Source organism: Hylobates moloch, unplaced genomic scaffold (genome assembly GCF_009828535.3).
Source record: "Hylobates moloch isolate HMO894 unplaced genomic scaffold, HMol_V3 SCAFFOLD_5, whole genome shotgun sequence".
NCBI classification, from domain to species: domain Eukaryota; kingdom Metazoa; phylum Chordata; class Mammalia; order Primates; family Hylobatidae; genus Hylobates; species Hylobates moloch.
This window is the reverse complement of record NW_026652280.1, coordinates 83,349,379-83,368,736: the sequence shown is the minus strand read 5'-3', so window position 1 is coordinate 83,368,736 and position 19,358 is coordinate 83,349,379. Positions and strand designations below refer to the sequence as shown.

Below are 19,358 nucleotides of genomic sequence, written 5' to 3'. Positions count from 1 at the left end.
GGGCTGGGAGGCCACAGACTGAGGCTAGAAGGAGGAGGAGCAGTGGTACACTCCAGTCCCAGTAGGACTCAGGCAGGAGGGCCAGGGCTGGGCATGGGCCCCCAACCACAGGCGGTCAGGACCATAAGACCCCTGAAGAGGCTCTGGGCAGGTAAGTGACTTGCATACAGCCTCTCAGCCCATGGGGCAGAGCCAGGATTTGAACCCAGTATTTCTACTCCAAGGCTAAGGTTCTGTGGCCCAGCTTCCAAGAAGGTGGCAGGCCAGCATGCCCACCTGCACCAAGTGGTCTCGGGTGGATAGCCATGGGAACTGGACAGGAATCTGGGTGTGCCTGGGCGTGGCGCCCGGGGGGGAAAGAGGCAGAGTCAGAAAGAATGCCTGACCTGTGGACATGGACATGGCTGGAGACCTTCACACCAACCCTGAGGGAGGACAGACAGAAAGGTCAGTGCTCAGGGTCACAGCATCTTGGGGGCAGAGCTAGGGCTGGAGTTCTTCATGGCCTGCAGACCCCACTTCCACAGAAACTGTTGGGCATTAGGGCCTGTTTGAGGGTCTTCCCCCTTTAATCTGTGTGCACCCTCAAGGAACAAACAATGCTTGGGTTCAGAGGGACCTGGCCTGGCCTGGTGGGGTGTGGTGGGGAATTTGGACTGGGGTACAGTGATCCTCCTATCAGGCCAGGCTTAGGGCAGGAGGCCAGGCCACGGATGGGGCTCCCGGTGGAGAGGGTGGATCCTGCCTAATCCGCAAGAGCGAGGGTCAGCCCTTCCTCGGCACCCAGACTGGCTGAAGGGAGGCTGAGGCCAGAGGAGAGGCATGGCAAGGGGAGGGGTCAGCTCACTCTACCCTTCCCTGAACTGAGCCCTGTGAGCCCATCGCCCTCACAATGCCCAGCCTCTGTCTTCTCTTTGTCTCTTCTCTCTGACTATAGGGCAAAGGAGGAGCCCAACATCCTGGGTTGGAGTTTGGATGCAGCCCCAGCTGTGTGACCCCAGGGCCAATCCCAATCCATCTCTGAACCCCACCCGCTACAGAGGGCTTCCCCCCACAACATCCAGAGTGTCTGTGAGGGGCTGGAGCAGAAACATTGCCTCTCAGATCCAAGACCCTGTTTGGGATGGTACAAGGTGAGCCTGCCTTCCACAGAAACTTCCCCTGGGAGCTGCGCAGCCTTATTGGGTGGTGTCTACAGGGAAGTGAGGAGGTTGAGTAGAGACTTCGTGTCAGGGGGTTTGAGCCACACAGCCTGGGTTCAAAGTCTCATCTCCCATTTTATCTAGCAGTGCGACTTAATTAACCTCTGTGGTGTAGTAATTGAACTTTCCACGAATTTTCCTATTTAATCTTTGTTACAACCTTCTGAGGAAATGCAGGCACAGAGGAAGCCATTCATTCTTTCAAAATCATTTGTTCAACCAATGCGGCGACCTACTATGAGTGTGACATAGTTCTAGGTGCTGGGGTTCAGCGGGAGCCAGGTAATTTGCCTAATAGCAGTGGATCTGAAGACCGTTCAAGCCTGGTAGCACCAGCAGACCAGGTCGGCGCAGGGCTCAGCCCCGCGGCATTCACAATCTAGAAGTGGGAGACAGACAATATATGAATGAATGAGACCATTTAAAGATGCAGAAAATCAAATAGGGGGAGGGAATGGGATGCGCCGTCGGCTTATTGGAGGTGGGCCAGGGCGGTGTGAAGGACCGAGGAGCCGCAGGGCGGGGGTGCAGGAGCCCCAGCACGGCGCCCTCTCTGCGGAGCCGACTGGGCGGCGGTCCCGACGCACGCTCCTAGGGGCAGCCGCGATTACCGTCTTTATTATTATGAGTCCCCGCCCCCGCACTGCCCAGCTCTTTGCGCCTTAGTTTCCCCCTCTGTGCGCGCCCGGGTCGCGGGGCGCAGAGGACGCCCCAAACAACTTTGCGCTTCCCGACCTGGCTGCACGGCGGGGGAGGGGCGGCGCCGGGCGCGGACTCCGTTTCCCACAAGCCCGAGCCTCGCGCCATCTTGCCGGTGGGCGGTGGCTGCCCGGGGTTGGCCGTTCGGGCCGGCCGGGTGCCACCGCTCACCCCGAGCCCTGGCTTCCTCCGCTGGGGGCGTGGGACCTGCTAGTCAGAGAGTCTAGGGACCCGGACAGCTCCTGCCCGCCTTCTCCACTCTTCCTTTCCCAGAAGCCCAGTCCACGTGTCGGTCCGTGCGGAGGAGCCCGTTCGCCCCTCGCTGGCCGAGGGCTGGAGGACCTGGACATCGGGGACCGCAGCGTCTCCTCACCAGACTCCCTGTCTGCACACGATGTCCACTCCCCTGCATTCTCAGATGGCCTCTATTCTCAGATGGCCTCAATGAGGACAGAATGAGGAAGGGTCCAATGAGGACTAGGGTCCTGGCGTGAGCGCAAATCGTCATCCTGAGCGCTTAGAACGCCTGGGTTTGGGACTGGAAGGTTGCATTTGGGGGGTACGGACAGCTAGGCCACCCCCTGACGAATAGACCCTCCCCTACCCCTGCCCGGGGGCGGAGTAGGGGAGAGGGGCCTTAGAGGGGCTGGCCCTTTAAGGGGGTGTGGTCGGTAGAGAAAGTTGGGGGCGGCAGTCGGCGGGGGCGGGGCTAAAAGGCGGATCGCGGGGAGGGGGGGGAGCCCAGGCCGGGCTCATATCACCCGGCCCCCCCCCGCCGCGGACCCGGACGGGCCGGCGACTAACGACCACCGGCGGGTCAGGGAGGAGGAGGGCCCCAGGGAGCGGCCCCGCGGCCCGCGGGGGGCGCGGCGTTGGCGGCCCCGGCCCCCGGGCCGGGCAGTGGCGGCCCAGGACCACGCGTCTACTTTCAGAGCCCCCCCGGGGCCGCAGGAGAGGGCCCGGGCGGCGCTGACGATGAGGGCCCAGTGAGGCGCCAAGGGAAGGTCACCGTCAAGTATGACCGCAAGGAGCTACGGAAGCGCCTCAACCTAGAGGAGTGGATCCTGGAGCAGCTCACGCGCCTCTACGACTGCCAGGTGTGTTCCCACCCCACGCCGACACCCCAAAATCGGTCTCGAGCCGGTCCGCCTCGCAGCCCCACTGTGAGCTCTCCTGTCACTGGAGTCAAAGGGCGCTTTGCTTCCCCGCGCGCTCCCCTCCCCTCTGCACTCCCGCCCCCAGTATATACTCTTTCTTGCCTGACTTAAGTCACTTCTGCCTTCTCTGCTGCCTCGGACCCTGGCCCCCATCATGCCACTCCCCAGGTCAAGCCTGGTGTCCTCCAGAAGCCTCAAGGGGTAGCGTGGGCCTTGGGCAAGAGGCAAGGGGGCTAGTCTGGGCTGGCAGCGGCAGGAGGTCTCACCGCCTAGTGCCCGCTGGGTTAGACTGTGGTTACAAGGTGCTGGTCTGGTAGGCGGCTGGGGCTGGGCTGTTCTGTGGGCTAGCCTGGAGCTCCATCTTGGCGTGCGTGCAGGCTAGCCCGCTTTCTGGGCTCTGCTTCTCCACCCCCATGACTCCTTGGTTCTTCAGACGGTGACTCAGGCCCCGGGGGGCAGGGTGGAGGAGTGGGTTTGCCCGGTGCTGCCTGCCTACCCTAGCCCAGCCCTGGAATGCAGTTGACTACAAACAGGATAGGGGCTTCCTGGGGAGGGTGTGGCAGGGTGGTGGGCACCCTCTCCCTCACCAAAGCATGGGCTCTTTGTTTCCTCTTTGCCAGGCCTGGGTCCTTCCCAGTGACCCCTCAGCCTTCACTTCCTCCTCGCTCCCGGGGAGCTGTGACAGGTGTTTGGGGGAGAGGAGGGGGGTATGATAAGCTGGGACAGCTGCACCCACCGGTGCTCTGGTGAGATGGGGGGCCCGGATGTTGGGGAGACACATCTGCTGGGTTCCCAGCCCAGGGTCCCCAGCCCTGGCTCTCTGGCCTTGTCTGGCACCCCCGGTGCCCACTGGCAGGGACAGGAAACTCCCCCCCCCACCCCGCTTTGGGCAGTTTGCCTTGGCACGGGCCTGATCTGTTTTCCTCCTCAGAGCAGCTGCTGTTCTGTCTGCTGGGCAGAGGGCCGGGTTCCTCCGAGGTAGGCAGGGGCCTCAACCCAGAGCCCCTCTCACACCCTCTCTCCAACTCAGGCTTATGTCTCTCCCTCCTCCCCCATCCCCACCCCAGGAAGAGGAGATCCCAGAACTGGAGATTGACGTGGATGAGCTCCTGGACATGGAGAGTGACGATGCCCGGGCTGCCAGGGTCAAAGTGAGGGGGCTGGGGGGCGGTGGGTTGCCTGAGGCACTGCCCCGGGAAATCGAGGCTGTGGAGCCAGGCCCTCAAGCCCCAGCTCCTGCCTCAGCAGAATGGGGCCAATGCCTAGCTGTGAGGTGGTTGTGGCATCTCCTGTGCCTCAGGGTGGCCCCAGTCTCTTGGAAGTGGGTATAGGCGAGCTCCAGGCCCCCACTCCTGAGGACTCACTTATCCTTCCTCCCCCATCCCCTGCTAGGAGCTGCTGGTTGACTGTTACAAACCCACAGAGGTAAGAGATTTCCCCGGGGCGGAGTGGGTCGGGGGGTGGCAGAGTGAGGGGAGCCTGGCTCCTGTCATCTTGGGGTCTGGTCTCCTTAATGTTTGCCCTCCCAACCCACCCAGGCCTTCATCTCTGGCCTGCTGGACAAGATCCGGGGCATGCAGAAGCTGAGCACACCCCAGAAGAAGTGAGGGTCCCGGACCCAGGCGAACGGTGGCTCCCACAGGACAATCGCTGCCCCCCAACCTCGTAGCAACAGCAATACCGGGGGACCCTGCGGCCAGGCCTGGTGCCATGAGCAGGGCTCCTCGTGCCCCTGGCCCAGGGGTCTCTTCCCCTGCCCCCTCAGTTTTCCACTTTTGGGGTTTTTTATTATTAAACTGATGGGACTTTTTGTGTTTTTATATTGACTCTGCGGCGCGGGCCCTTTAATAAAGCTAGGATACACCTTTGGTGCAGCTAACAGGCTCCGCTGGTCTCTTTTAGGGAGGCACACTGCTCTGTGACTTCTGCCAGCTCAGCTTCTCCCCAGGTGACCGCAGGCCTTTCTAAGGGCCACGTAGCCATGACGATAGCCCAGTGCTGGCTCCCAGACCAGGAGTTGAAAGTGGCTGGGGAGCTGTGGGGGTGGGGGGAGCAGTATTGCTGCTGGCAGGCAGGAACACTCCTTTTTCTCTGGGCAAGGGCCACTGTGTCATTGAGCCTAGACCGCCCAAGGCTCCACAGTCAGGAAAGGAGAAGGTGGTGGCGTATGCTGGAGCTGAGGTCTCTGAGTCTCTCAGGGCCCACAAACACACACAGGCTTACTCCTTGGGCTTTTAAGTGTTTTTTTTTGTTTGTTTTTGTTTTTTGGTTGTTTTTTTTTTGGAACAGTCTGGTCCCTGATGGGGGCCTCTCCCCCTGCCCCTCCCCAGTCTGGTTACAGCTCAGATCGTCGCTCGATTTTGAGCAGCTCCACCTCGAACACCAGGGTTGCACCGCCTGTAGGGGAGAAGGGGAGTCAAAATGCCAACCAGGGCCACAGGGAGGTGGGCTGGCTGCAGGTGATGGGAGGTGTCAAAAGGTTCACTACCTGGAATCTTTGGGGGAGCTCCCCGCTCTCCATACCCTGTTGAAGATGCACAAAGAAACAGTCAGTGATGGCCAAGCTCCCTTCCAGCTTGGGCAAAGGGAGGGTGTTCCGCCCCTCTCAGCAAGAAGGCCAGAAATGGAGAAGGGTAATGGAGATGGGAAGGGGGTGCCAAAGGCCTGGCAAGGGCAGAGCGGGGCTACTACAGCTGAGTGCTTCAATGATCTTGCCCTGTACTCACTGCTAGACACAGCCAAACTTGGAGGAGGCATGTATTGTAATGAATAGATACGGTGAAGACCAATGAAAGGCTGAAGCAGCTTTCACCCTTCCCAGTCACACACCCCAAACTCGCTCTGCACCCTCAGGAGGGGCCTCTTACCCAGCTCAGATGGGATCACCAGCTTGCGCTTTTCCCCCTCACACATCCTGCAGGAAGACACATGTTCAGCCCATGGCAGCACCCAGGGCCCCTGTCTTGTATCCCTGGGGCTTGCCTCCGACAGCTTACCTCCTGGGCGGTGGCCATGCACGCCCCCGCTCCCAAGCCCATTCCCCCATGACTCACCCCAGCAGCCCCTGGTCCCAGCCCTTGATGACCTGGCCTGTGCCAAGGGAGAAGACAAAGGGCTGGTTCTGGGGCAGGCTGCTGTCAAACTCTGTCCCATCTTCCAGCTTCCCCTATGGAACCATGAGAAGACCAGTGAGGAAAAGGGGACCACCCGACACCCCCCTCCCTCAGCTGCTTTCCCCATCAAGCTGGCCCCCACAGCACTGGTGGTCAGTCCTTTTTGTTTTTTGAGATGGAGTCTCTGTTGCCACGGCTGAAGTGCAGTGGTGTGATCTCGCCTCACTGCAGCCTCTGCCTCCCGGGTTCAAGCAATTCTTCCACCTCAGCCTCCCAAGTAGCTGGGATTATAGACGCCCGCCATCACGCCCGGCTAATTTTTTATTTTTAGCACCATCATGGGGCCAAACTGGTCTCAAATTCCTGATCTCAGGTGATCCATCCGCCTCCGCCTCCCAAAGTGCTGGGATTACAGGGGTGAGCCACTGCGCCCAGCTAGTCATAGTTCTTTAAGAGGACAGAGCCTTGGGCAGCTCACAGTACACTGTCACTGCCTGCTGGTGCCCACCTGGGCAGTAGGCAACGGCAAGGCAGAACCGTGGAAACTGGCTTAGAGGGGAGAGGGGACTTGCCCAAGGTCACCTACCTGGCTGATGGAGAACCAGACTCCCAAGCACTTTCTGGTCCTCGGAAGCCCCAGCCACTCCCAAAAGGCCCGCCCAACCCACTCACCGTGTAGTGCATGTGCAGGACATCCCCTTTGCGCGATTTGATGGGACAGTGGTCCACCCGCTTCTTGACCCCGATCTGCAGCTTCCTTTTGCCCTCGGCCCCCGTGGCCGTGGCCACGGCGCTCAGGCAGATGGACAGTACTGTCAGGACCCGGACCCAGCTCAGCCTCATGTCTCTGTGGGCACAGACCCCGACCGACCGACTGAACGTGGGGGAGGGCAGGGAGAGTATGGAACACGGGTAGGTAACAGGAGGGTTCCACCGCCACTGTATCTTCCTTGCCCCGGGGGATCCCCTTTGTCCCGGGTCACCGCCCTCTCCCCCGGGCTCCGGGGCCACACTTACCAGTCCAGTGAGAAGGGGGCTTGGCCGAGGACCCCAGCAGCGGGGGGAGGGGGTCAGGGGAGGCCACAGCAGCCAGGGCCCCGCCCCTTTGCTCACCCCCATACCTTCCCTCCCTCCCAGTCCCCACCTCCGCTCTTCAGTTCCCGCCTGTCCCTTTACGCAAAGTCCAGACCCTATCTGGCTGCACTGCAGTTGCCCCGACTGGGCGGCCCCACTCACGCCACACCCAGCTGCCCCCGGCCCAGCACACCAACACCTCTGCGGCCGCTGCAGGGGGCCGGCCCCGAGGCACCCACACATCCCCACTGGGTGGTTCCGAGGAGCCCGGGTCCTCGGGAGATACCCCCCAGCCTGGCCCTGTGCCTCCGCCCGGGGCGCCGCCCCAACTCTGAGCCCTTGGGGGTCTCCGGGGCACCCAGACTGGCCCTGTGTCTGCTGGCCGCCGAGCCCGCTCCACCCACACCACCTCTCCCGGTGGAGTTCTCGGCCTACGGCGTCCCCAAGCCCGGCCACCACGGAGACCACCCCCGCGAGGACGCCCGGGGCCATTACTCGGGGCAGGCTCCTCACTTGGCTCCTTGGCACCGCCCTTCGGAGGACGCGGTGCCGCCCCCGCGCCTGCAGCCCCGCCTTCGACAGAACTAGACCCCTTTTCCGGAGCCGTAGCCACGCCACTCACCGGCTGAAGCCCCGCCCCCAGCGCCTGCGCTCCGTCCCCCTCTGCTTCCGACCCCGAGGCTCCGCCTTTCACCTCCTCCAGCTCCTCCTTCAAGAGCCAGGCTCCGTCCCCGGACGCTTCTAGCTCCGCCCTCCGCCGCCGGGCTCCGCCTCCCACTGGCACCAGCTCGGAGATCCCACCCGTCCCGGTTCCACGTCCCGCCCCGAATCCCAGGACTCCGCCCCGTGCGGCGTGAGAACCCTCCCCCTGCGGCATCTCCGGACAGCTCCGGCCCCCACCCTCAAGTTCCTCGTCACCTAGCTCTCGTTGACACTCGGAGCCCGGTCCGCTCCTGCCCGGCCTGATCCAGCCTGCCCTCTTGCACCCCGGCTCCCCCCAGCCCGGGCTGTGGCCCCCGCTCACCTCCTCGCCGCGCCCCCGGAGTCAACCCCGGTGGTGCTGCCGCCTTTGCGCAGGCGCGTTCTCGTCGCTACCAGGCCGGGCCACGCCGCCCTCCCTCATTGGGCCGTGCGAAACCCGCGGCCACACGCCCGCTGGCGCGGGTCTTTCCCTAGCCCCGCCCCCGCGACGCCGCTGCCCTGCATCACTTCCGGCGGAGCGGTAGTCTGTAAGGTTAGGTGAAAGTGACTTCCGAAAAGGCCGCAGGCACTTCCGGCCGAGGTGATAGTAAGGTCAGGCGGGCGTGGGTTCCCGGAGAGGGTCTTGAGGCGCATTTCAAGTCGCCCCCAGCCTCTCCCACAGCACTCCTGTTTTCCCGGGTCTCGTTATGGCCCACAGCCCTCAGTCGCTGTGGAGCCTGGGCTTCACAGTGACACTCATGTTTGAATTCCCGGTCGGCTATGTGCTTGGTAGAATTTGTCATCCAACACAGGCGTGTAACATGGGCTTGATGATATCCACCCCACAGGGCCCCTGCAGGACCGAGATGATGTCCAATGACAAGCCCTGGCTTCCAGCCGATGCTCCCGCCCAGGTCTCTCTCCCAGGAGCCAGGCTTACCTGTGCACCTGGGCTGTGACTCATGACTGGAATGATCTGGCTGGGCCTGTTCCTCCACCAGACTTATTGTCAGGCGCCCCAGCAGCCACCAAACATCTGTCAACTGAAGTAATGAACCTGCAGTTGACAGGCAGCTAAACCTAGGTTGAAGGTTAGGGAGACAGCCGATTTGAGGTCAAATCCCCCCACCCCCGGGCCAGTTAGCCTTTCTGAGCCTATTTCCTCAATTGTAAAAGGAAGACAGTCATGATGCTGACTTCAGAATTGAGGAGGAAGTGAGGAGGTGCATGTGAAGCGTTGTGCGTGTCTGGTGGGGCTAACTGGGCTCTGGAGGTGGTAGCTCTGGGGCCCTAACCCTTCTCTGCCTCGCGCTAATTGATCTATGGCATGTCCAGTGACATCATGACTGAGAAAATGATTTGAAAGTAGTAATCGCTGTCAGGAATTGTCTCCTGGTTCAACCCACTCCTGCCTTAGGCCCACTAAGATCATACCCACATGCTCTGACCCAACACTTCAGAGAAAGCCTCCATTAGGGTGGCTGCCCCTCAAAGTGGCTGCCCAATTGAGTTAACTCTGCCCCTGAATGTCCTGCTTCAGCAGGCAAAGCGCTGGTGCCCAAGGTTGGCCTTTCATCCACCCCAAACCACTCAGCCCTGGGCACTGGAGGCTGCAGGGAGAAGGGTAGGGGCTAGGCTTGGGCTGGGATAGACAAGTGAGGAGAATCTCAGGCAGCAACTGATGAAGGGAGCTGCAGGGTGCGAGGGAGGTGAGGGTGGAGAAAACTGTGTGGGTTGGGTGGGTGCAGTGGCTCACGCCTATAATCTCAGCACTTTGGGAGGCTGAGGCAGGTGGTTCACCTGAGGTCAGGAGTTTGAGACCAGCCTGGCCAACATGGTGAAACCCATCTCAGGCTGGGCGCGGTGGCTCACGCCTGTAATCCTAGCACTTTGGGAGGCCGAGGTGGGCGGATCACGAGGTCAGGAGATGGAGACCATCCTGGCTAACACAGTGAAACCCCATCTCTACTAAAAATACAAAAAATTAGCCGGGCGTGGTGGCGGGTGCCTGTAGTCCCAGCTACTCGGGAGGCTGAGGCAGGAGAATAGCGTGAACCCAGGAGGCGGAGCTTGCAGTGAGCTGAGATCACGCCACTGTACTCCAGCCTGGGCGAAAGAGCGAGACTCCATCTCAAAAAAAAAGAAACCCATCTCTACTAAAAATGCAAAAATTAGCTGGGCGTGGTGGTGGGCGCCTGTAATTCCAGCTGCTTGGGAGACTGAGGCAGGAGAATCGCTTGAACCCAGGAGGTGGAGGTTGCAGTGAGTGGAGATTGTACCATTGTACTCCAGCCTGGGCGACAGAGTGAGATTCGTCAAAAAAAAAAAAAAAAAAAAAAAAAAAAACTGGGTTGGGTTGAGGGGAGCCTGCCGCCCAAACCAGGCCCACCAGCCCCAGACTTTTGGTGCTTCCCTTTCAGGGAGGTGGGAGTGAAGTTAAGACAGGGCAGGTGCCAGGGCTTTAGATTCAAGCTGCAGGGAACAAAAAGCAGCAGATGCTGAAAGTGCTCCCTGGCAGGAAGAACAAGTGTTCTTTTCTATTATGTAAAGATAGTCTCAAACTTCTCTGGGGCCTGAGGATGACAACCACAGCAATCTTCTGTTCCCTCTATGTGCACATGTGGAAACTGCTGCTCAGAGAGGCAGGGGTAGTGACAAGCAAGGTCACTCAGCAGATCTGGGTCCTACCCCAAGCTCTCTGGCCACAGAAGGCTGTCTCCTTCCAGAAAAGAACCCCGGTGAAGAGCAGGAGGGCAGGCAGTCTGTATTGACTGGGCTGTCCCTGACTCCCATGCCTGGCAATAACTTGAAAGTGATGAATACATAATTCTGGCCCTGCCTGGGATCTGCTGTGGGGCCTTAGTCCTCATTTCCTCCATCTGCACGACGAGGGAGCAAAACAAGCTCTGGATTTAGTGATGCAGACATTCATGCCCAAACCAGCCAGCCTGGACAGTGACAAACAGTGACACAGGCAGGGACAGCTCCTTCCATCTCTTTTATCAGGGTTGGGGGTCACAGTTCTTGTACCAAAGCCCAAATCCCATTATGCAGAGGTTTGGGTCTTCTTATTGAGGGGAGGAAGAGCCAGTTGTAAGATGCTTACTTGCACAGGGTGGTTAGAAACTGAGACAGTACCCCATTCTCCCCTGAGCTGGTATATGACCCCTTTTGCTGCCTCCCAGTCTCCTCTTCCAACTCTGTCCTGTTTGATGACTGTCTCAAGGAGACAAGGGATGGCAGAAGAGCCCTCTGAGAGGCCCAAGTCCTGGAGCAGCTTCTGCCTGGGCTGAGGTCTTGGGGGCTTGGCTGTTTTTTACCAGGCTCCTCTTTGTTCCCCCACTGGGATATAGCCGCTGAGGCAAGTCACCCTGCTGAGTCTGAAAAGCCATGTGTCACCTTCGCAGCTTCCGGCACCTGAGGAGAGAGGAAGTGATCTGTTCATGCTGGCTGGAGCGCAGCCCTAGCCCTGGACTCATGTGCCTTGGGCCCACTAAGATCACAACCTGAGCGTCCTGCCACACCACTCGGCCCTGGGCACTGGAGGCTGCAGGGGGAAGGATGAACCTTCTGCAAAGGCCATCCCCTCCTGACACTCCTCGGGAGCCCCCACTGGCCCGGCCCATATGATTTCACCCCATGGCCTCACTGCAGGACACGGATGGTGACAAACACATCAGATAAGGGTAGACGAGGGTTCCACTACGTCCCCTGGCCTCTTGAAGCCCATAGGTAAGGGCAGATGCCTACCACAGGGGCTTCTGGGAAGGCCCGAACTGCAAGCTGGAAAAGCTGTGTCCCACATTTCTATTCCAGGCAGATGTCACCTCCTCCAAGAGATCTCTGACCTCTGAAAGACGAGGCCAGGTGCCCCTCACCACAGCCCTTGACATCCTCTGCTGGCATCGTCCCTCCTGTATCTGACTCCTGAGTTAGAATGTTGGACTTGCTTACACAGCTCCAGGTGCCAGCAGCTGTTTGGTAAATATTTGTTCAACACATTCAACAGTTTCCCCTTCCCTGGCCCTCCTCCTACTGGCAGGCTCACCCTGGACCTGCTCCAGGACAGGGCCTTGGTGCCTTCCCAAACAAACACCACCCCACAGACGCCTCACCTGCAGGTGTCTGGGTTGAGCTCTAAGCCCCGCCCTTGGCAACGGAGGAAGCTGCGGCGTCGGCAGCGGCAGCGGCAGGTCCGGGGGTCAGGGCCCTGGTGGCGCTGGGTGCAGCGTGGGCAGAGGGGCCTGGGGCTGGAGTGGGATGGGTGATGTCAGCTGGGGAGGGTGCTCCGGGGGCAGAGTCCCAGCCCGGAACAGAGCGGGGCTGGGGACGGTGGTGGGGAGTGGCAGCCCTAGGGAGGAGAAGCGACATGTCTGGGGTGGGAAGGAAGAGTCTTCCCTAGAGCTGGGGTCGGGGCAGAGAACACAGGCTTGGGGAGCAGAGGAAAAGGGAATGTGGGGGATGGGTGGGAAGAGAAAGAGGAGCAACAGCTTCTGGATTCACTTGTACTCCCCCTGCCCCCACTCAGCTGGAGTCCAAAAGACTCACCTGTCTGGCTTCACAGCACTGTCCTTTTTTTTAGGTCTGAAAAGTAAGAGAGATAGACACAGACAAACAGGAGGAAGATCGGGAAATCCCAGCATCCTACTCTCTCTCTCTCTGAGACTGTGTTTCCCTCTTCTTGCCCAGGCTGGAGTGCAGTGGCGTGGTCTCAGCTCACTGCAACCTCCGCCTCCCGGGTTCAAGCTATTCTCCTGTCTTGGCCTCCCAAGTAGCTGGGATTACAGGCACCCGCCACCATGCCCGGCTAATTTTTGTATTTTTTTTTTAGTAGGGATAGGGTTTCACCATGTTGGCCAGGCTGGTCTCGAACGCCTTACCTCAGGTGATCTGCCTGCCTGGGCCTCCCAAAGTGCTGGGATTATAGGTGTGAGCCACTACCCTCGGCCCAAGCATCCTACTTTGTTGCCCCAGATCCAAGGCCTACCCTTGGCTCTAGTCCTTTTCTTTGAGGCAGAGTCTTGCTCTGTCACCCAGGCTGGAGTGCAGTGGCAAGATCTTGGCTCACTGCAAGCTCCGCCTCCCAGGTTCATGCCATTCTCCTGCCTCAGCCTCCTGAGTGGCTGGGACTACAGGCGCCCGCCACCACGCCCGGCTAATTTTTTGTATTTTTTTAGTAGAGACGGGGTTTCACCATGTTAGCCAGGATGGTCTCAATCTCCTGACCTCATGATCCGCCCGCCTCGGCCTCCCAAAGTGCTGGGATTACAGGCGTGAGCCACCACGCCCGGCCCCTTGGCTCTAAGGAACCTGGTCCCCAGTTCTGTGGACCACCATACCCAGCACCCCCCAAGCCTGGCCTCTGCGAGCTCAGAAGTTGGGCCTGGCTGGCACCTGCATTCACACTGGCTGTGTTCTTCCAGGGACATCTCCCCCAGCTGACTGCTCGGGTACCGGATCATGAGGATCTGTGCTCAGGAGAAGAACAGGGGGGACAGTGAGGGAGAGAGAGAAAGGGGATGCTCTAAGACTGGAGGGAGAAAAGCTCACCCAACAGCCGGGAGGCTGGCCACCAGCCCTCCCCCCAACCCTATCTCCTGTGCCTCAGTCTCCAGGCTGCCCCAGCCCCAGAGCCAGCCAGCATCCACCCTGCCCGCTGCCCCACCTGCCCAGTACCTGCATCCGGACTTGGTGCTGCCCAGTGGGCACACACTCCAGGCCATCGTCAGGGCAGCAGCCACCACAGCGCTGCACAGTCACGCAGCTGGGCACCAGCTGTTTGGCCACGGTCCCCATGAGCTCCACAGTCAGGGGCACCACCACCTCCCGGGGCTGGCAGGTAGCGCGAGTATACACATCTATCCATGACACCACTGGGAGCAGACCGGTAGGGGTTAAGTCCTCACTGGTTTTCCTGCAGCTGCTCCCAGCATCTGTCCTCCCCAGTCCCCAAGTCACAGCCACCCTCCACTAGCCCTATCCACTCTGCCCTCACAACCTGTCTTCCCCTGCCCTGTTTATCCAGATCCCAGTAACCCCACTGCCTCAATTTCCTCCTCTGTGAAATGGGTAGAATAATAGTTTGCATCTTCTAGGGGAGTTACACAAGATGATGGACACCAGGCACCTGGAATCAGGGCCCATGACAAACCCTCTTAATGCTGGCTAGTGCCGAGCTTTTGTGAGTATTACCTTTCTTCTGGTGGCCAGGGGCATCAGGCTGGGAGACAGGGGCCTGTGGGAGAGAAAAGACCTGTACCCAAGGTACACTTTAGGAGAGTCTGGCCCTGTCGCCATCCCTAGGGCTTTGCCCTTGCATCAGGAGGCTTCACCACCTCTCTGACATCTTTCCAGATTGCTGTGTTCCTGTGGCCACTGCTCTAGCTTTACCTGTCCTCTCCTGGCCACCCGGGACCTGCCCTGGCCCAAAACACAACAGGTGCTCTGGTGGCCGCGCCAAATCTCCAGGCCGCGGAGCCGAGCATGTTTGGGGGCTGCATGCAGATCAGGAGCGCGCACCGAAGCAGGTCCTGCAGGCACCGAGGGAGCCCCGCCCCCGGCGGTGCCCAGGGGACGGGGTGGGGCGGAGGAGTGGCCCCAGACTGGGGCTGGCGGGCCAGCAGGGAGGGGCACCTCCCAGGCGATGCACGCGCCGGGCCCCCGAGACGCCCGCGTCCAAGGCCCGACCCCGCAGATCCCCTCGGCCGAGGCCGCGGGTCGCCTCCTCACTTCCGCCAACCTTGAGAGAGGGCACGGCGGGCGGGCGGGCGCGCTGTCGGGCCGCACGTACCTGGGCGGGGGCCAGCTGCAGGAGCGCGGCGAGCAGCAGGCGGCGGAGCAGAGGGCTCATGGTGCCCGCGGGGGCCGCCCGCCGGGGGCGCCCGCATCGCCCTAGCCCGGCGGCGCGGGGGATGGCCGGCCCGCCCGGCGGGCGGGGTCCGGCCGGGGCGGCCTCCGGCCCCCTCGGACCCCGCAGGCACCACCACCACGGAGGCGGCCAGAGGACCGGGGGCGGGCGGCCGGTGGCGGCGGGCACGACGGCGGGGGCGGCGGGGGGCCGGGCCCGGGCTGGCGGGCAGGCGGCTCATGTGACCCAGACACGCGCTCCCCACCGGGCCGTGGGGCGGGGGCGGGGCGGCGGGGTGGGGGGGCGAGGCCGCCGGCGGGGCCCGCCTCCTCCACACACCCCCTCCCGCCTCCCGCCGCGGCAGGGGAAAGGGGACGCACCGCCCAGGGGGCCGGGCTCCCGGGTCGCCGCCGCCACTACCCAGAGGGCGGGGCGCTGGCCCTTGGCGAGGCCGGGGTCGGGGGCGCCGGGCCTTAAAGAGGGAGCCGGACACTAGCTGTGCGGATCACTTTATTGCGCGCGTTTCGGGGAGCGGGCAGTCCAGGGAAGGAAGCAAGGCGGCAACGCACTGCAGGACCCATCCAAGTGAGCCCCTCAGGGGCCGGCGCCCGGGGGCACGATCTCGGGGCTTTGGGTTGGCTCGGATGGTGGTGGCTGCCGCTGCCCTAGCCGTTGTTGCTCCTGCTGAAGGCTGGCTCTGTTGGCCCTGGAGGAGAGGGCACCTGGGTGGTTGGGATAGGGATCCCGAAGTGCGGTGCCTGGACAGGGAGCAGGGAGCAGAATAGAGCAGGGACAGACCTGGCCCGCGCCCGGGCTTCGTTGTAGAAGGCTGTGATGATCCGATCCTTTTCATCCATGAAGTTAAGGTGCATCTGCTTCACCTTCCTGCAATGGGTCACAATTAACCCTGGGACTCCAATTCCTGCTGTCCCTGAAGTCCTGCTCCCTTCCACCCCACTCTAGGGGCCTCACAGCTTTCTACTCTCACACAGGGTTAGGGACCTCAGTCTAACCCTGCCTGTGATAGATAGGGAGGGCTCCGAGTGGCCCTGGCTTGTCTAGGGTCCAATGGCATCCGAAGTCCCTGGTCACTTCGAGGTGTGACAGCAGCTGTGGACATGGGGGTGCTCCTCCCAGAAGAGTAGAAAGGGTATGCGTCTAACTCCATCACTGAACTAGGCAAGCTGCTAGCAGTGGGCACTGGCCTTTAGGTATCTGCTATAGAAAATCTGCTTCGTGGCCAGGCGCGGTGGCTCACGCCTGTAATCCCAGTACTTTCAGAGGCCAAGGCGGGTGGATCACCTGAGGTCAGGAGTTTGAGACCAGCCTGGCCAATATGGTGAAACCCCATCTCCACTAAAAATACAAAACAACTAGCCGGGTGTGGTGGTGGACGCCTGTAGTCCCAGCTACTCAGGAGGCTGAGACAGAATTGGTTGAACCCAGGAGGCAGAGGTGAGGTTGCAGTGAGCCGAGATCACGCCACTGCACTGCAGCCTGGGCGACAGAGTGAGACTCCATCTCGAAAAAAAAGAAAAAAAAAAAGAAAAAAAGAATAAAGAGAATCAGCTCCGTGGCACGCGTGAGAGTGGCAGGGAGATGCCTACTGCCAAATGAATGAGCTGTGCTGCATTTGCTGCTTGTGCTTGATTTTGTTTGGCTCAATCCCTTCCTGGCAGCCAGCATGAAAGATTTACATTCGAAATATGAAAAACTGTAAATGACAACATTAGCTCTTGGTGCAGCGCTGCGTTTACTAAGTAAGGAGCGGTTCCAGAGACCGATTTTAAGCAACTCTTAGCTTGAGAGACACAAGTACGGGCCACGAGGTGCTGTGGAGGACTGGCTGACCACACTGGAATTCACCCACCCTCCTGCCCTCTGCCCATCACCCCGGGGAGAACAGGCATCACCTGAAGGCAATGTAGTGCAGGCCCATGCCCGCCAGCATGAGGAGGAGGCAGTACCCCAGCACTTGCTTGTTTTGTTTGTGTTGCTGCTGCCTCGACTGGGGCCCCTGTGGCCTCACGCTGTGAAACTGGGACCAGTACTGTGCGTTGGGGGGTGCCCAGGAGCTGCTGGGAGGCAGAGGGAGGGACATTGTGGAAATGAGGCTCCCCAAGAGACCTGGGGGTGGGGCAAGCTGAGGGCAGGATTACTGTACCTGTGTGTTTGGCGGGCAGACTTGTCATGGGCTGTGGTTCGTGGAGACTTTTGGGGACTACCTGAGCGGAGCTGGTCATCATAGTTGCGGCGGCTCTGCTCACGGCTGAGCACACGGTATGCCTCGCTCAGCTCCACAAAGCGGCTGTGCAGGCTTGGGTTCCCAGGGTCCCGGTCCGGGTGCAGCTGGGGTGGGGCAGGACTCCCCTTATCTCCCTTTGCCTGTCGCTCCCCAGGACCCATACTGATGACATCCACCCACCAGGGCTCCAGTCATACCCAGAGGCCCTGCCTGGTCAGTGACCCTCACTCAGGCCTTCCCACTCCTCAGAAGGCCAGAGAGCATGGACTCCTGCCTCCTCCTGTGTTCAAGCCCTCCCCACCTGCCAGCCCCCTGAATTCACCATATGCCCTGGTCCAGGTTTCTCAAGAGCAGGCAGGCAGATCAAGAAAACCAAGCCCAGCCCATCAGACAGGACCCCTGGCTCCTGCCCACAGCCTTTCCCCTACCATTGAGCACCTGCCACTCCCTGTGAGGGCTGAAAAAATGTGGCACCAGCCAGAGATGCAGGTCTACTCCTGGGAATTTGAAGCACACACCCACTGGCTCAGAGTTCCTGCTCCCCCTCCCCACCTTAGGGGTACTGGTACCTCTTTGGACTTGGAGAAGAAAGCTCGTTTAACTTCCTCAGTGCTGGCACCAGGATGCACCCCCAACAGTTCATAGTAAGTACTGGGGCTGGACCTGTGGACAGAGTCCCAAACCAGCAGGGGCTGAGGGAACCCAGAAGCTAGCTCTGCCCTGCCTTCTGGGCCACACCCTTCAACTCAGCCACCAGGAACTGAAAGGGCTGAAACAGGTGCCAGGATAGATCTGTCTCCAGATCAGCCCTCCCTTTGGAGTGTTTCAGGCATAGTGCCGGTCACGATTTCTCAAAGTGGAGTCCAAAAACTTGTTGGAAAAAACTGATTCCTGGCCAGGCGCGGTGGCTCACACCTGTAATCCAGCATTTTGGGAGGCTGAGGAGGGCAGATCACCTGAGGTCGGGAGTTCAAGACCAGCCTGACTAACATGGAGAAACCCTGTCTCTCCTAAAAACACAAAATTAGCCGGGCATGGTGGCGCATGCCCGTAATCCCAGCTACTCAGGAGGCTGAGGCAGGAGAATCGCTTGAACCCAGGAGGTGGAGGTTGCGGTGAGCTGAGATTGCTCCATTGCATTCCAGCCTGGGCAACAAAAGCAAAACTCCATCTCAAAAAAAAAAGGAAAAAGAAAAAGAAAGAAAAAACTGATTCCTGAGCCCCACCCAATTGATTCCTCCAGTTCAGAATCTCCAGAGCAGAGCCCAGGAATCTGGATTTTGTACCTGACACCTCCCCATCTCCCACCCCCCACAGAGGGTTATGCACAGTGATACAGTGATGCTTGAAAACCACTAAAGCTGTGGTAAGAGCGTTGGGTTTGACCTGAACTCAAACTCCTCCTCTGCCGCTTAAATCGGTGTATGACCTTGGGGGTCTTCTGTATCTGATCCTCAGCAGGGAAGGCGAGGGTTACCTGAGACAAACCTGGGAGCCTCCTGACACGGAGTAGAGACCACGACTAACTCAGCACATAGGGCAAACAGAAACCCATTGAACAACCGGGCCGGCCCCCCGCGCCCAACTCACCGCTGCCTGGCGGCCGCTCCGAGAAGCCGGGAGGGAGGGCTGCGGGGCCACAGCCGGCACAGGCGCAGGGGCAGTAAGGGCGGCATGGCGGCGGGCGGGCAGCTGGGAAAGGAGGCTACCAAGAGCGCATTGGACCAAGATGGGGCTAGACTTCAAGCACCCGGGGGCAGAGGGAAGGGGCCTGGCCCGGTGTTCTGCGAAGGAAGACTGAAGCAGGCCCGGGGAGGGGGCGGTTCTTGCCCAGGACCAGACCCGCGTGTCCTTGGACCTGCTCCTTCCTCTGACCCGGGCATCCGCAGCCCTTCCCCGCGCTGGCTTCGGGGTCTGCCCACCCAGCCAGGGACTCGGAGACCCCGTTCCCACCCAGGGAGCTTGGGGACGGGAGAAGGAGGGGCCACGACCAGGCCCCGCCCCCGCTGCTCACAAACCCGCGGCCTTCGCCATTTCCTGCGTCTATTCAGGCCCCGCCCTCGCATTCTCATTGGCGTGGATGCCAAGACCACGTCCACCTGTCAGGAAAAAAAAAATCGGTGGAGACCCCGCCCCTACATGTCTATTGGCCTTTGGTGCCTCCGGTCCCGCAGCCTGCGGACTCGCTGGACAGGCGCGGGCGCCCACCTGGGGAGCGGGCGGGACAGAGCACGCTCTCTGAGGCTTTGTGACGCTTTCGGCCCGGCCACCGTCTCTCCGTTCCGCTGTTGCTCCCCTTTGCAGCGAGGCATATCTTACAGAGCTGCTTCCGCCCCGGAG

The 19,358-nt window shown here is 60.6% G+C and overlaps 5 protein-coding genes and 1 long non-coding RNA gene across 26 annotated transcripts; 1 reads left to right on the top strand and 5 right to left on the bottom strand.

The window, feature by feature from the left end:
• Positions 1-1,319: 1,319 nt before the first annotated feature.
• LOC116468952 (uncharacterized) lies at positions 1,320-2,480 on the bottom strand. Its single transcript, XR_004248173.2, has 2 exons — positions 2,275-2,480; positions 1,320-1,581 (listed from the first exon to the last, which is right to left on the bottom strand). It is a non-coding gene; the product is annotated as an uncharacterized LOC116468952 (long non-coding RNA).
• Positions 2,481-2,740: 260 nt separating this feature from the next.
• Positions 2,741-4,868, top strand: PPP1R14B (protein phosphatase 1 regulatory inhibitor subunit 14B; the record flags this gene model as incomplete). The annotated part of the gene is made up of 4 exons (XM_032151520.2): positions 2,741-2,998; positions 4,126-4,209; positions 4,451-4,483; positions 4,597-4,868. Coding segments are annotated over 4 exons (444 nt in total), but the record flags the coding sequence as incomplete, so codon positions are not given.
• Positions 4,869-5,281: 413 nt separating this feature from the next.
• Positions 5,282-8,420, bottom strand: FKBP2 (FKBP prolyl isomerase 2). 6 transcript variants are annotated; one of them, XM_032153247.2, is made up of 6 exons: positions 8,270-8,420; positions 6,844-7,018; positions 6,112-6,224; positions 5,926-5,972; positions 5,547-5,582; positions 5,282-5,455 (listed from the first exon to the last, which is right to left on the bottom strand). In XM_032153247.2, exons 2-6 carry the CDS (start codon positions 7,012-7,014, stop codon positions 5,394-5,396), a joined length of 429 nt encoding a protein of 142 aa, XP_032009138.1. In that variant the 5' UTR covers positions 7,015-7,018; positions 8,270-8,420; the 3' UTR covers positions 5,282-5,393. The 6 variants fall into 6 exon arrangements, with proteins under 6 accessions (XP_032009138.1, XP_032009141.1, XP_032009143.1 ...); XM_032153250.2 differs by having other exon boundaries at positions 8,164-8,308; XM_032153252.2 differs by lacking the exon at positions 8,270-8,420 and adding an exon at positions 7,868-7,889.
• On the bottom strand, positions 7,254-8,152 carry LOC116468945 (translation initiation factor IF-2). The gene has a single exon (XM_032153235.2). The coding sequence runs from the start codon at positions 8,120-8,122 to the stop codon at positions 7,325-7,327; it is 798 nt and encodes a 265-aa protein (XP_032009126.1). The 5' UTR covers positions 8,123-8,152; the 3' UTR covers positions 7,254-7,324.
• A 2,489-nt stretch (positions 8,421-10,909) lies between the features above and the next one.
• VEGFB (vascular endothelial growth factor B) lies at positions 10,910-14,977 on the bottom strand. Of its 7 annotated transcripts, none has more exons than XR_009213556.1 (8): positions 14,717-14,836; positions 14,119-14,161; positions 13,603-13,799; positions 13,321-13,394; positions 12,475-12,510; positions 12,042-12,176; positions 11,677-11,900; positions 10,910-11,343 (listed from the first exon to the last, which is right to left on the bottom strand). XR_009213556.1 is itself a non-coding variant. In XM_032153239.2 (8 exons), exons 1-8 carry the CDS (start codon positions 14,774-14,776, stop codon positions 11,322-11,324), a joined length of 744 nt encoding a protein of 247 aa, XP_032009130.1. In that variant the 5' UTR covers positions 14,777-14,836; the 3' UTR covers positions 10,910-11,321. The 7 variants fall into 7 exon arrangements, 5 of the variants coding, with proteins under 5 accessions (XP_032009130.1, XP_032009136.1, XP_032009132.1 ...); XM_032153239.2 differs by having other exon boundaries at positions 11,677-11,853; XR_009213557.1 differs by lacking the exon at positions 12,042-12,176.
• A 293-nt stretch (positions 14,978-15,270) lies between these two features.
• DNAJC4 (DnaJ heat shock protein family (Hsp40) member C4) lies at positions 15,271-19,220 on the bottom strand. Of its 10 annotated transcripts, none has more exons than XM_058438853.1 (7): positions 19,033-19,220; positions 18,609-18,723; positions 17,588-17,681; positions 16,938-17,122; positions 16,687-16,851; positions 15,572-15,658; positions 15,271-15,479 (listed from the first exon to the last, which is right to left on the bottom strand). In XM_058438853.1, exons 1-7 carry the CDS (start codon positions 19,088-19,090, stop codon positions 15,368-15,370), a joined length of 816 nt encoding a protein of 271 aa, XP_058294836.1. In that variant the 5' UTR covers positions 19,091-19,220; the 3' UTR covers positions 15,271-15,367. The 10 variants fall into 10 exon arrangements, with proteins under 10 accessions (XP_058294836.1, XP_058294837.1, XP_058294834.1 ...); XM_058438854.1 differs by having other exon boundaries at positions 16,687-16,848; XM_058438851.1 differs by having other exon boundaries at positions 15,271-15,658.
• Positions 19,221-19,358: the final 138 nt, after the last annotated feature.

Coding starts and splice junctions, on each gene's coding strand:
- LOC116468945 (XM_032153235.2), bottom strand. CDS start 8,122: ATGCCGCAGGGGGAGGGTTCTCACGCCGCACGGGGCGGAGTCCTGGGA.
- DNAJC4 (XM_058438851.1), bottom strand. CDS start 19,090: ATGAGAATGCGAGGGCGGGGCCTGAATAGACGCAGGAAATGGCGAAGG. Junction 18,724..19,032: donor ATGGCGAAGGCCGCGGGTTT/GTGAGCAGCGGG, acceptor CGCTCTTGGTAG/CCTCCTTTCCCAGCTGCCCG. Junction 15,659..16,686: donor CTGCACTACATTGCCTTCAG/GTGATGCCTGTT, acceptor GACCCATTGCAG/GAAGGTGAAGCAGATGCACC.
- FKBP2 (XM_032153247.2), bottom strand. CDS start 7,014: ATGAGGCTGAGCTGGGTCCGGGTCCTGACAGTACTGTCCATCTGCCTG. Junction 5,973..6,111: donor TGGGACCAGGGGCTGCTGGG/GTGAGTCATGGG, acceptor GTCTTCCTGCAG/GATGTGTGAGGGGGAAAAGC. Junction 5,583..5,925: donor GGTGATCCCATCTGAGCTGG/GTAAGAGGCCCC, acceptor CATCTTCAACAG/GGTATGGAGAGCGGGGAGCT.
- VEGFB (XM_032153239.2), bottom strand. CDS start 14,776: ATGAGCCCTCTGCTCCGCCGCCTGCTGCTCGCCGCGCTCCTGCAGCTG. Junction 14,162..14,716: donor TGCAGCTGGCCCCCGCCCAG/GTACGTGCGGCC, acceptor TCTCTCCCACAG/GCCCCTGTCTCCCAGCCTGA. Junction 11,854..12,041: donor CTCAACCCAGACACCTGCAG/GTGAGGCGTCTG, acceptor ATTCTAACTCAG/GAGTCAGATACAGGAGGGAC.